Raw genomic sequence first — 13,585 nt, 5'->3', positions numbered from 1 at the left:
GGCTCTCTCCGCCTCCCTATCAAGTACTCTTTTCATCTCTCCTGGATATTCTGTTATCAAATTGCTAAACTTTTATATCTATAAATTATTTCCTTGTCTTGTTTAGTTCTTGTAGTGTAGAACCCCTAAAGTGCCACAATTAGTATAATTCTTGTCTTGCGTGGCGCCTGCTGTCACCGACCCCGTCTTTTTGACTGAAAAAATTGTAAATACATGATCTGTTTAGGTTTTATTTTTCATCTCTACCACTGAAAAATTTCAGTTAAGTAAGTCACTAAAACTGACAGGTTTAGATACTTTGTATCAACTATCTAGTATTTATTACAAATAACAACAAACCTTATAAAAAAAAAACCTTGCTAGAGCTATCCAGTAGTTCTGTTACTTCATGACGAAACTTGCAGGTTATCCTGCCACTTTAGAGTTCGCCCTACCTAATTTTTCTTTCCCCGTCCTCCACTTAGAGACCGAACCAATATTGCGCTGGTGCCGAAAGAAACATACTCAACATGCATGGCAAGCGTGGTTACCGCATCGGAGACGGTTGTCCTCCCGGCTTCACAGATGAGAGCTTGAAGCAGGATATATGCTTTCTGCTTGATCACATCCATGGTTTCTACAAAGCAGCGCTTGATCGGCTTCCTATGCCCTCGCTAGCCCCACGCCTCCTGAAAGCTGGCATGTGCATCGGCTTCCTCGACCCAGTCTCCAACATCATCGTTAACACCATTGCCTACACCGCTTCATCGTCCGACGAGGAGACACGGGAGTCGATCCTGTCCAAGATCATTACCGACACCACTGACCAATTTGTCTTTCAAGTACCACTTTCCCTGCACAAGGCCGAAGGTATGACCATGGCGCGGCGGTCGCTGGACGGTCTTGTCACCTTCCTGACCTCCCACTACCGCTACCTCGCGGATCGGGTAGCGCTGCGCTACCTCTGCCTGGCCAAGGCTGACCTTCTCGCCGCCGTGCGCCTCATCGAGCGAGATCGTAACCAGAAGCGCAATGGCAAGCTCGCGTGCGGTATTGCATCACGTACAACCAAGGTTGCCCTGGAATGTGCCGCTATATCTGCAAGGCATCCTAAACCATACATCCTGGTGAAAGCGTCGCTGATTATGGCCTCTCCCCAGATAGATGTCACTACACTTGTTGCTGGACAAGACCCTAGCGTCTCTGTGTTTCTGAGGCAAGCTCGTCTGAGCATGAACCGATCACTGGATCTTTGTAGTAAGGAGAACAAGAAGAGAAAGAGAAGCGAGCAGAAATCTACTGCCACAGAGTCCATAGAGGGGAGCAGGGCACATAGTAGTCTTGTGTCTCAGTCGACATTCACATACACGCGGTCGTTGAAGCTGTTGCTCCTTGGCAAGATTCATGGGCTCTATTTACAGGCACTTGCCAAGCTGCCCCGGGATGGCCTGCGCAAGCGTCACCACTACAGCCTCCTCAAGTGTGGATATTGCTATGGACCCAGGGATCCTGTCTCCAACATTATTCTCAACTCCATCTGGTACGGCTCTATGTTCCCCACGCCTCAAGAGTTTGAGCTACAATTTAAGGTGGGCATGATATGCACAGACATGCTTGCACGCGTCGAATACTGCTCCCTTTATGGCCTTGTTGCGCTCCTTCGGACCTGCTTGCCCTCTCTCACGGAGCAGGACACCCTCTGGTATCTGTTCTGCAGCGATGCTGATGTCCACAAGGCCATCCGCAAGGCAAAAAAGCATGGCCATTCTCATGGTGTCTGTGAGGGCGACAATCACTGATACGTCTCCAACGTATCTATAATTTCCGATGTTCCATGCTTGTTTTATGACAATACCAACATGTTTTGTTCACACTTTATATCATTTTTATGCGTTTTCCGGAACTAACCTATTGACGAGATGCCGAGAGGCCAGTTGCTGTTTTCTGCTGTTTTTGGTTCCAGAAAGGCTGTTCGGGCAATATTCTCGGAATTGGACGAAATCAACGCCAAACCTCCTATTTTTCCCGGAAGGCTCCAGAACACCGAAGGAGAGTCGGAGGAGTGCCAGGGGGGCCCCACACCCTAGGGTGGCGCGGCCCAAGGGGGGGGCGCGCCCCCCTATGGTGTGGCCAGCCCAGGCCCCCTCCGACTCCGACTCTTCGCCTATTTAAGTCGTCGTGACCTAAAACCTCGACACCAATTGACGAAACTCCAGAAAGACTCCAGGGGCGCCGCCGCCATCGCGAAACTCCAATTCGGGGGACAGAACTCTCTGTTCCGGCACCCTGCCGGACGGGGAATTTCCCCCGGAGCCATCTCCACTGCCGTCTTCACCGCCATCTTCACCGCCATCGCTGCCCCCATGATGAGGAGGGAGTAATTCACCCCTGAGGCTGAGGGCTTCGCTGTAGCTATGTGGTTCATCTCTCTCCCATGTACCTCAATACAATGATCTCATGAGCTGCTTTACATGATTGAGATTCATATGAGTTTTGTATCACAATTTATCTATGTGCTACTCTAGTGATGTTATTAAAGTAGTTCTATTCCTCCTGCATGTGTGTAAAGGTGACTAGTGTGTGCACCGTGTGGTTCTTGTCGTAGGCTATGATCATGATCTCTTGTAGATTGTGGAGTTAATTATTACTATGATGGTATTGATGTGATCTATTCCTCCTACATATGCATGAAGGTGACAGTGTGCATGCTATGCTAGTACTTGGTTTAGTAGCGTTGATCTATCTTACACTAAAGGTTACTAAAACATGAGCATTATTGTGGAGCTTGTTAACTCCGGCATTGAGGGTTCGTGTAATCCTACGCAATGTGTTCATCATCCAACAAAAGTGTAGAGTATGCATTTATCTATTCTGTTATGTGATCAATGTTGAGAGTGTCCACTAGTGAAAGTCTAATCCCTAGGCCTTGTTCCTAAATACTGCTGAGTTACTACTGCTTGTTTACTGTTTTACTGCGTTACTACTGCTGCAATACCACCACCATCAACTACACGCCAAGCACTTTTCTGGCACCATTGCTACTGCTCATACTTATTCATACCACCTGTATTTCACTATCTCTTCGCCGAACTAGTGCACCTATTTGGTGTGTTGGGGACACAAGAAACTTCTTGCTTTGTGGTTGCAGGGTTGCATGAGAGGGATATCTTTGACCTCTTCCTCCCTGAGTTCGATAAACCTTGGGTATCCACTTAAGGGAAACTTGCTGCTGTTCTACAAACCTCTGCTCTTGGAGGCCCAACACTGTCTACAGGAAAGGAGGGGGAACGTAGACATCAAGCACTTTTCTGGCGCCGTTGCCGGGGAGGAAAGGTAAAAGGCTCTCATATTACGGTCTCAGGTAAAGTATTTTTCTGGCGCCGTCGTGTGTGTGCTTGAAGCTATTTCCTTTAGATCCTGCAATTGCATCTTGTTGTTTCTTGTTTACACTAGTTGGCATAATGTACAAGAGTGAGCTTCTTGTTCTATTTCCTGATTTAAAACATGGATTGTTTGATGCGAAAATTAAAAAACCTATGAAATCTTCTTTGCATGCTGGTAGTAATATTAGTATGAACGCTTTGAACACCATTGTTGACAATAATATAGAAAGTTCTAAGCTTGGGGAAGCTGGTTTTCATGATATTTTTAGTCCCCCAAGCATTGAGGAGAAAATTTTCTTTGATGATACTTTGCCTCCTATTTATGATGATAATGATAGTGGTCTTTTGGTGCCACCTACTATGGAGAGTAAATTTTGTTGTGATTATACTATGCCTCCTACACTTGATGAGAATAATAATGATAGCTACTTTGTTGAATTTGCTCCCACTACAACTAATAAAATTGATTATGCTTATGTGGAGAGTAATAATTTTATGCATGAGACTCATGATAAGAATGCTTTATGTGATAGTTATATTGTTGAGTTTGCTAATGTTGCTACTGAAAGTTATTATGAGAGAGGAAAATATGGTTGTAGAAATTTTCATGTTACTAAAACACCTCTCTATGTGCTGAAATTTTTCAAGCTTCACTTGTTTTATCTTCCTATGCTTGTTACTTTGCTCTTCATGAACTTGTTTATTTATAAGATTCCTATGCATAGGAAGCATGTTAGACTTAAATGTGTCTTGAATTTGCCTCTGGATGCTCTCTTTTGCTTCACATACTATCTCTTGCGAGTGCATCATTAAAACTGCTGAGCCCATCTTAATGGCTATAAAGAAAAGAACTTCTTGGGAGATAACCCATGTGTTATTTTGCTACAGTACTTTGTTTTTATTTTGTGTCTTGGAAGTTGTTTACTACTGTAGCAACCTCTCCTTATCTTAGTTTTGTGTTTTGTTGTGCCAAGTTAAGCCGTTGATAGAAAAGTAAGTACTAGATTTGGATTACTGCACAGTTCCAGATTTCTTTGCTGTCACGAATCTGGGTCCACCTCCCTGTAGGTACCTCAGAAAATTAAGCCAATTTACGTGCATGATCCTCAGATATGTACGCAACTTTCATTCAATTTGAGCATTTTCATTTGAGCAAGTCTGGTGCCATTTTAAAATTCGTCAATACGAACTGTTCTGTTTTGACAGATTCTGCCTTTTATTTCGCATTGCCTCTTTCGCTAAGTTGGATGAATTTCTTTGATCCATTAATGTCCAGTAGCATTATGCAATGTCCAGAAGTGTTAAGAATGATTGTGTCACCTCTGAATATGTCAATTTATAATGTGCACTAACCCTCTAATGAGTTGTTTCGAGTTTGGTGTGGAGGAAGTTTTCAAGGATCAAGAGAGGAGTATGATGCAACATGATCAAGGAGAGTGAAAGCTCTAAGCTTGGGGATGCACCCGGTGGTTCACCCCTGCATATATCAAGAAGACTCAAGCTGTCTAAGCTTGGGGATGCCCAAGGCATCCCCTTCTTCATCGACAACATTATCAGGTTCCTCCCTGAAACTATATTTTTATTCCATCACATCTTATGTGCTTTTTCTTGGAGCGTCGGTTTGTTTTTGTTTTTTGTTTTGTTTGAATAAAATGGATCCTAGCATTCACTTTATGGGAGAGAGACACGCTCCGCTGTAGCATATGGACAAGTATGTCCTTGGTTTCTACTCATAGTATTCATGGCGAAGTTTCTTCTTCGTTAAATTGTTATATGGTTGGAATTGGAAAATGATACATGTAGTAATTGCTATAAATGTCTTGGGTAATGTGATACTTGGCAATTGTTGTGCTCATGATTAAGCTCTTGCATCATATGCTTTGCACCCATTAATGAAGAAATACATAGAGCATGCTAAAATTTGGTTTGCATATTTGGTTTCTCTAAGGTCTAGATAATTTCTAGTATTGAGTTTGAACAACAAGGAAGACGGTGTAGAGTCTTATAATGTTTTCAATATGTCTTTTATGTGAGTTTTGCTGCACCGGTTCATCCTTGTGTTTGTTTCAAATAAGCCTTGCTAGCCTAAACCTTGTATCGAGAGGGAATACTTCTCATGCATCCAAAATACTTGAGCCAACCACTATGCCATTTGTGTCCACCATACCTACCTATGATACATGGTATTTTCCGCCATTCCAAAGTAAATTGCTTGAGTGCTACCTTTAAACAATTCAAAATTTATTACCTCTGATTTGTGTCAATGTTTTATAGCTCATGAGGAAGTATGTGGTGTTTAGCTTTCAACCTTGTCATTTACTTTTGACGGACTCTCGTATGGACTAGTGGCTTCATCCGCTTATCCAATAATTTTGCAAAAAGAGCTGGCAATGGGATTCCCAGTCCCAAATTAATTAACAAAAATAGACACTCCTCCATGGTATGTGATTGTTGGACGGCACCCGAAGGATTCGGTTAGCCATGGCTTGTGTAAGCAAAGGTTGGGAGGAGTGTCATCATAATAAAACTAAAATAAAAAGGCACTCCTTCATGGTATGAGATTGTTGGCAGGCACCCGAGGATTCGGTTAGCCATGGTTTGTGAAAGAAAGGTTGGAAGGAGTGCCACTCAAAAATAAAATAAAATGGGAGCCGCTCTTTGAAGGTTTGTCTGGCAAGGGGGTTAGAGTACCCGCTACCATTCGTTGACAACAACATACACCTCTCAAAACTTTATTTTTTATGCTCTCTATATGTTTTCAAAACCAAAGCTCTAGCACAAATATAGCAATCGATGCTTTTCCTCTATGAGGACCATTCTTTTACTTTCAATGTTGAGTCAGTTCACCTATTTCTCTCCACCTCAAGAAGCAAACATTTGTGTGAACCGTGCATTGATTCCTACATACTTGCATATTGCACTTATTATATTACTCTATGTTGACAATATCCATGAGATATACATGTTACAAGTTGAAAGCAACCGCTGAAACTTAATCTTCTTTTGTGTTGCTTCAATGCCTTTACTTTGAATTATTGCTTTATGAGTTAACTCTTATGCAAGACTTATTGATGCTTGTCTTGAAGTGCTATTCATGAAAAGTCTTTGCTATATGATTCACTTGTTTACTCATGTCATACACATTGTTTTGATCGCTGCATTCACTACATATGCTTTACAAATAGTATGATCAAGATTATGATGGCATGTCACTCCAGAAATTATCTGTGTTATCGTTTTACCTGCTCGAGGACAAGTAGGAACTAAGCTTGGGGATGCTGATACGTCTCCAACGTATCTATAATTTCCGATGTTCCATGCTTGTTTTATGACAATACCAACATGTTTTGTTCACACTTTATATCATTTTTATGCGTTTTCCGGAACTAACCTATTGACGAGATGCCGAGAGGCCAGTTGCTGTTTTCTGCTGTTTTTGGTTCCAGAAAGGCTGTTCGGGCAATATTCTCGGAATTGGACGAAATCAACGCCAAACCTCCTATTTTTCCCGGAAGGCTCCAGAACACCGAAGGAGAGTCGGAGGAGTGCCAGGGGGGTCCCACACCCTAGGGTGGCGCGGCCCAAGGGGGGGGCGCGCCCCCCTATGGTGTGGCCAGCCCAGGCCCCCTCCGACTCCGACTCTTCGCCTATTTAAGTCGTCGTGACCTAAAACCTCGACACCAATTGACGAAACTCCAGAAAGACTCCAGGGGCGCCGCCGCCATCGCGAAACTCCAATTCGGGGGACAGAACTCTCTGTTCCGGCACCCTGCCGGACGGGGAATTGCCCCCGGAGCCATCTCCACTGCCGTCTTCACCGCCATCTTCACCGCCATCGCTGCCCCCATGATGAGGAGGGAGTAATTCACCCCTGAGGCTGAGGGCTTCGCTGTAGCTATGTGGTTCATCTCTCTCCCATGTACCTCAATACAATGATCTCATGAGCTGCTTTACATGATTGAGATTCATATGAGTTTTGTATCACAATTTATCTATGTGCTACTCTAGTGATGTTATTAAAGTAGTTCTATTCCTCCTGCACGTGTGTAAAGGTGACTAGTGTGTGCACCGTGTGGTTCTTGTCGTAGGCTATGATCATGATCTCTTGTAGATTGTGGAGTTAATTATTACTATGATGGTATTGATGTGATCTATTCCTCCTACATATGCATGAAGGTGACAGTGTGCATGCTATGCTAGTACTTGGTTTAGTAGCGTTGATCTATCTTACACTAAAGGTTACTAAAACATGAGCATTATTGTGGAGCTTGTTAACTCCGGCATTGAGGGTTCGTGTAATCCTACGCAATGTGTTCATCATCCAACAAAAGTGTAGAGTATGCATTTATCTATTCTGTTATGTGATCAATGTTGAGAGTGTCCACTAGTGAAAGTCTAATCCCTAGGCCTTGTTCCTAAATACTGCTGAGTTACTACTGCTTGTTTCTTGTTTTCTTTGCGTTACTACTGCTGCAATACCACCACCATCAACTACACGCCAAGCACTTTTCTGGCACCGTTGCTACTGCTCATACTTATTCATACCACCTGTATTTCACTATCTCTTCGCCGAACTAGTGCACCTATTTGGTGTGTTGGGGACACAAGAGACTTCTTGCTTTGTGGTTGCAGGGTTGCATGAGAGGGATATCTTTGACCTCTTCCTCCCTGAGTTCGATAAACCTTGGGTATCCACTTAAGGGAAACTTGCTGCTGTTCTACAAACCTCTGCTCTTGGAGGCCCAACACTGTCTACAGGAAAGGAGGGGGAACGTAGACATCAATCACCTCCACAATGCTTATAGGCAAGCGGCTGTTGCTTCATGGCATCCTGACCCTGAAGCTCTAGTGAAATTTTCCATGTCTTCCTTGAACATGGAGTCTGCCGAGTTGCTAACTATATTGCAGCAGGGCACACTCACAAACGGCGCAGTTGAGTGCCTCACCATGGCTTTGCCTCCTACCAAGGCCAAGGATCAACAGAACCAGGTGGTGACATCAAGCTCAAAGGTCTTGAGCAAAAAACAGAATAGGTTTATTTCAGAGTTCCGAAAGAAATTTAGGCGCGACCAAAACTTCTTTGCCAGAAAGGCCAATGGGGCTTTGAGGAAATACTCTCAGCAAAAAGGGGTAACAGCACCAGTTTACTTTCATTTGCTTAAAACCTTTGTTCTCTTTACTTAGCGGCCGGCTGCCCTTTTCTGCCTTGATACATGTAGGTGGACTATAAACTTCATACAATTTGCGGCGTGAATCCCAAGGTACCTGAAGGGCCAAGCATTGGGACCGCTATGCGGAAGTTCAAATTTGAGTACTTCCATATCAACTTTTTGGCAACAGCCAAGGGACTAAATTCTGCTCCACAACTATTCTTCGCTCAATGTAGCAATAGTGTTAAAGAAATGCGGAATAGGGCATCCTGGTGCACCCCCATATCGTATTCTTGCATAGATAATGGTATGCTTTCGATTCTCTATTCTCATGTAACACACTGGTATCTCGTGGTGATTAATTTTTTAGTTACTATTAAGATTTAAGAGAAATGGTGTCAGGTCATCCCTTTGGTTATGATTTTTTTTATTTTTTTTATGAACTGCATTTTCCATTTGCTTCTCTCTCTATATAAATATTAATTGTCATGGTTTATCTCCATGTCATCTAAACATCAGAGTACATACATCACCTTTTTGTTTATTATTATGCATGAAAAGAATTTTTCTTACGTATTTGATGATAAGAAACATTGATAAGGTTCAATAATGTTCTAATATTGTTGTAAGAGATGCCATAGAAGCATTTAAACTCTAGCTGAGTTTGCTGATTTGTTAGTTTGCCAATTTGCCTTTGTGCATTTTTTCATGTTACTATCGAAGTATCAGTATCCTGAAATCATGCATTTAATAGTATTTCTATTTGAAAAATCTATGATATCAGAAGGATACGAAGGATATATGTTACGACATGGCAGTGTTACACTGTCTAGGCTGACATATCGCATTAAGTTTTAGTACAGAAGTACATATCGTGACATGGTTATGATGAATGCTTAAGAAATGCTAAGTTGGTACATACTGTAGGATTTAGGTGTGTGCTCTGTTATGTGTTTTCTTAATAATCTAATACATTCTGTTTATTTTGATGCAAGTTCGATGCTTCCCATGTGAGTTTAGAGGGTCAAAGATTGTGCATCCATATGATGAGACATATTGTGGGTTCTACAAGGATTTTTTTTTTTTTGAAACGGAGGCAAAAGCTTTGCCTCATCTATTAATTAAGAAGAAGGTGCTCAATTTTTAGGAGAAAATCGAGCGAAAACCTACAACAATACGGCCAAGCCCACACTAAGAGCACACCCACAAGAGAACAACACAAAAAAGCAACCTCTAAACCAACTAAAACCGACAACCCAAGACATGACAACCAAAAAATGAGTCCATCACTTAAGCAACTTCTCAAACTTCCCTTGTTATGGCTCTCCTCCTTATCCTTCTGATAGATACCTTCTTAAGAGACTTCTCCACCTTCTTGATCATGTCCTCTGAGGCTTTACCTGCCAAGACGCAGGCAATTACCTTGCCATATCCAGGGCTAGCCGCCTCCAAACTAGCGAGCAAACCACAAAGCTCCTTTGCAAAGAGAGCATCTGAGCTAGGAACCAACACTGCTCCATGGTCCAAAGAGTCGAGGGACTGGCAAGGATCTGACTGCGGTGGAGAGGATGTCGTGGCCACCTCCAAGGTCTCAAAAGAGCACAACACCGACGGAAGCACCACATGAGAATCCTCACGCAACTCATGTAGCTCTTCCGTGAATGGCAACACCGGAGCCAAGAAGTCTTCAATGTCCTCGCACTTAGAGTTGGCCAACACAACAGGCTGCAACGATTGGCAAGGCTCCGACTGTGGCGGAGAGGATGCATGCACATGTGTCAACACTCCTGACTTAGCAACCACATGTTCCCCCACCTGCATGTCGGACTCAGGCGAAAGAGAGACAACAACATCAACAACACCACTCCTCTCAAAGCCAAGAGCGTGACTCGGCGGAGAAGCCACATCTGAGAACTCGTGCAAGTCAGACCCCACTTCATCGACGGAAGGAGGCATCACCATATCACCACAAGACTCTAGGAGCTCAGGCATGATCTGCATTACCGGAGCCATGACCACCGAGCCCACCCTAGCGCGCGGAGAGAAACAACCAAAAAGGCCCACTCTGCTTGCATCCACTTTGCCAACATCAGACGGAACCAAAGGGTCGGCGGGCGTCTGGGAGAGCCTACCCAACACAGCTTCCGCCCGCTCCAGAAAGCCCCCAAACGCAAGCAACCAGCTGTGCAAGGAGTCAACAACCTCGTGGAGAGGACGGATGGCCTCCTGAAACAAGTCGGGCTAAGGGAAAACACGACACTCCCAATGGACTTGCTATCAGTGCCTGCTATTCTAATTCTGATAAAATGTGCTCACTGACAGAGGATTGGATCTATTTTGATCCCAATATGGACTCCAAGTTTGCAGAGATGAATCCGATTCCTAATGTGGCTAGAAAGTTGAGGAGGTGGAAAGCTAGAAGAATACTTTAATATGTTTCTTTTTTGTATGATGGGATATAATGTATTAGCTTGGTATGATGTCTCTGGGTAGTAATTACTATATTCATACGATCTATTGGAACCAAGGAAAAAAATAGCGCGCTATAATAAAATAGCGTCGGCCGAAAAATACGCTATTAGCGTGGTATAGCGCGCTATAGCGCCGAAATGATGTAGCGTGGCATGTTTAGAAACGCTATAGCGTGCTATTAGCGCCGAAATAGCACACTATTTTTTTCCATGATTGGAACTCGGCATGGAAAATGACTGCTTATAGTATTTCTAGATTGTAGCGTGGCCTTTATGATCCATCCGTCTGCAGCACTTAACTTCTGGAAGTAGTATATTTGTATTTAGCAAATGAGTTTGACAAATCTTTTCGGAAGGCAATGCATTATCAGGGCACTTGAGCTGCTTAACGTCTTGGCTGATTAACTCGGCTAAACCGCTCTGGATCTCCCACGTCGCCGCGGTGGAGGGCACCCGGTCCTACTGCGATGCTGCACACGGCCGCGTTGAGACGCTTGTCATGGCCCCCAGCCGGCCATGGTGTGCGCACCTTCACTGAACACGTATAGAGAACGGCAGAGAGCGAAAAAGTTTGCCAGCAACCACCGACGGTGACTTTGAGGCCTTACCTTCATTTGGTGATGTCATTGACAAATTTCTCAACTCAGTTGTTTATTCTACAGATATGCTCTTCTTGTATTCAATTCTGATTTCTTCAGCCTGTCATCAACATGATGACGGCACTTAAGATCATGCTACCTCCAGAACCGGACACTACCGATGGCATCGAGAAGATGTTCAATATTGCAATTGGCCTCTGGAAGGAATTCAAGATACAGGTACGAGCTAACCAAGTTGGCAAATGATCCCACTGCCTGACTTGATACAGTACTCACAATTTTATGTGCCTTTGCCTTAGGCCAAAGCTTCCTGTAGTGTTGAATTTTCGTGTGATGAATGTCTATTTTACACTAACGTGTCAAGTACCTTGCCTTACGCCAAAGCTCCTGGTGGGTACTTTACCAACGGACAATCTAAGACAACTGAACAATTGGGCAAATAGCCAATTTTTGTCCACTTTTCTCTTACAAAACTTAAATTTGTGTATAGTCCGTACAAAGTTTTCCTCCACCCCCCTCCGGTGAGAGCACCATCAGTATCTTCATCATCTTCATCACCATCTACATCACCACCATCTTCATCTACCCCTTGTAATCTCTTGGCAAACATGATGTTTGAGGCAATATATTGTTTTCCCATGATCTATTGTATCTCTATGTTGATGTTTGAGTAGTGACTTGTTCATGGAAATTGTGAGATAGTTTGTGATGGTTGCATATAATTATTTGTTATCTTCTATGATGATCTTTTGTACTGATATATGTGTACACATATGTTGGGGGATTCATAAGGTTTTCACCGTTCGCCACATGCAACTCCGGGGGTGTTCAGTTGCAGGTACAAGAGGTTGGACCTTGCTTCCACTCTCCATAAAGCGCCCTTGGGCCAACCAACCCATTGAGGAACGCTAAATTAGCCCGTTTCTATGGGGCTAGGCCACAAGGATGACCTAGTGATACATGTTCAAGACAAGGTGTCTACTTGGGAACTAGTTGCACTTTTTCGATACTCTTCCTACTTCACCTACCACTCCCCATTAATCGACTGTTGGTCTCATCTTCGGCATTATTAGCGGGGACTGTTCAGCTTTAGCGACGACTTCTCACTCTTCATCAAGATTTCATTGGAGGATGCACACTCTTTACAGGTGTCTGATCACCTTCCACCGGTTGTGGCTCAGTATGCTTTGATGGTTGTTAACCTCATCCATGCCATTTTAAGTCTTCATACACTCATTATTATGAATATTTTTAAGAAAGGGGTATACACCTGACCTCTGCATCAATTGATGCTTCCGTAAGTTATTAGGAATGCGATTTGGTGTTTGTTAACGATTCAAATTGGGGTTAGGGTTTCATCAAAATCCATCTTCCATTCATGTTCAGCTTGGAGATTTTAGTTAAGTTTGTGGTGGAATTTTTGTCAAATGATGCTAAATTGGCTTGGGTGGGAATTTTGATTATGTGCCAACGATGTTTAATTGTTTATATAGGAGGATCATGCAGGGGAAATGCACTTTGGCTCATAGGAGCATTTGCTCTCATTGTGTGAATCCACATTTCGAAGTGTCAAAAAATTCTAAACTAAATTTTTACATGTACATCTAGACATTTTATGTTGGTACACAAATTTTCAAAAAGAGAAAAAAAATTATGTGGCTCCTGTAAAACAGACAAAATTTGATGCTGTAACACGACTACGTACAACACATTTTTTTGTCTTTTTTGTACACACCACACAAAATGTTGTTTTTCCACGAAAACTTGTATACAAACATAGAATGTCAAGATTTTTTTTGACATTTTTAAAATTAATATTTAATTATTTTGTGTAATGGGAGCATTTGCTCCTATGAACGAAAATACTACCTCCGATCATGCGGACTTTATCAAAAGAAAGGAGGATCATGCAGACAGGGATCGCCACCCACATGATACAACGATGGGTACTAGGCAAGCTTAACCACAAGTGGATGGTGTGCTAGTTCCCTTCTATTTTGGTC

General features: G+C 43.1%; 1 protein-coding gene across 1 annotated transcript; it reads left to right on the top strand.

Annotated features, from left to right (window-relative positions):
• The first annotated feature begins 483 nt into the window (after positions 1 to 483).
• Positions 484 to 11,030, top strand: LOC127335135 (uncharacterized). Its single transcript, XM_051361725.2, has 5 exons — positions 484 to 1,519; positions 8,150 to 8,492; positions 8,582 to 8,819; positions 9,508 to 9,598; positions 10,752 to 11,030. Exons 1-5 carry the CDS (start codon positions 510 to 512, stop codon positions 10,942 to 10,944), a joined length of 1,875 nt encoding a protein of 624 aa, XP_051217685.1. The 5' UTR covers positions 484 to 509; the 3' UTR covers positions 10,945 to 11,030.
• Positions 11,031 to 13,585: the final 2,555 nt, after the last annotated feature.

The sequence above is a fragment of the Lolium perenne genome, chromosome 2 (genome assembly GCF_019359855.2).
Source record: "Lolium perenne isolate Kyuss_39 chromosome 2, Kyuss_2.0, whole genome shotgun sequence".
Classification (NCBI taxonomy): Eukaryota; Viridiplantae; Streptophyta; class Magnoliopsida; order Poales; family Poaceae; genus Lolium; species Lolium perenne.
This window is presented reverse-complemented; position numbering and strand designations above follow the sequence as displayed.

Coding starts and splice junctions, on each gene's coding strand:
- LOC127335135 (XM_051361725.2), top strand. CDS start 510: ATGCATGGCAAGCGTGGTTACCGCATCGGAGACGGTTGTCCTCCCGGC. Junction 1,520..8,149: donor ATTATTCTCAACTCCATCTG/GTACGGCTCTAT, acceptor AGACATCAATCA/CCTCCACAATGCTTATAGGC. Junction 8,493..8,581: donor AATACTCTCAGCAAAAAGGG/GTAACAGCACCA, acceptor TGATACATGTAG/GTGGACTATAAACTTCATAC.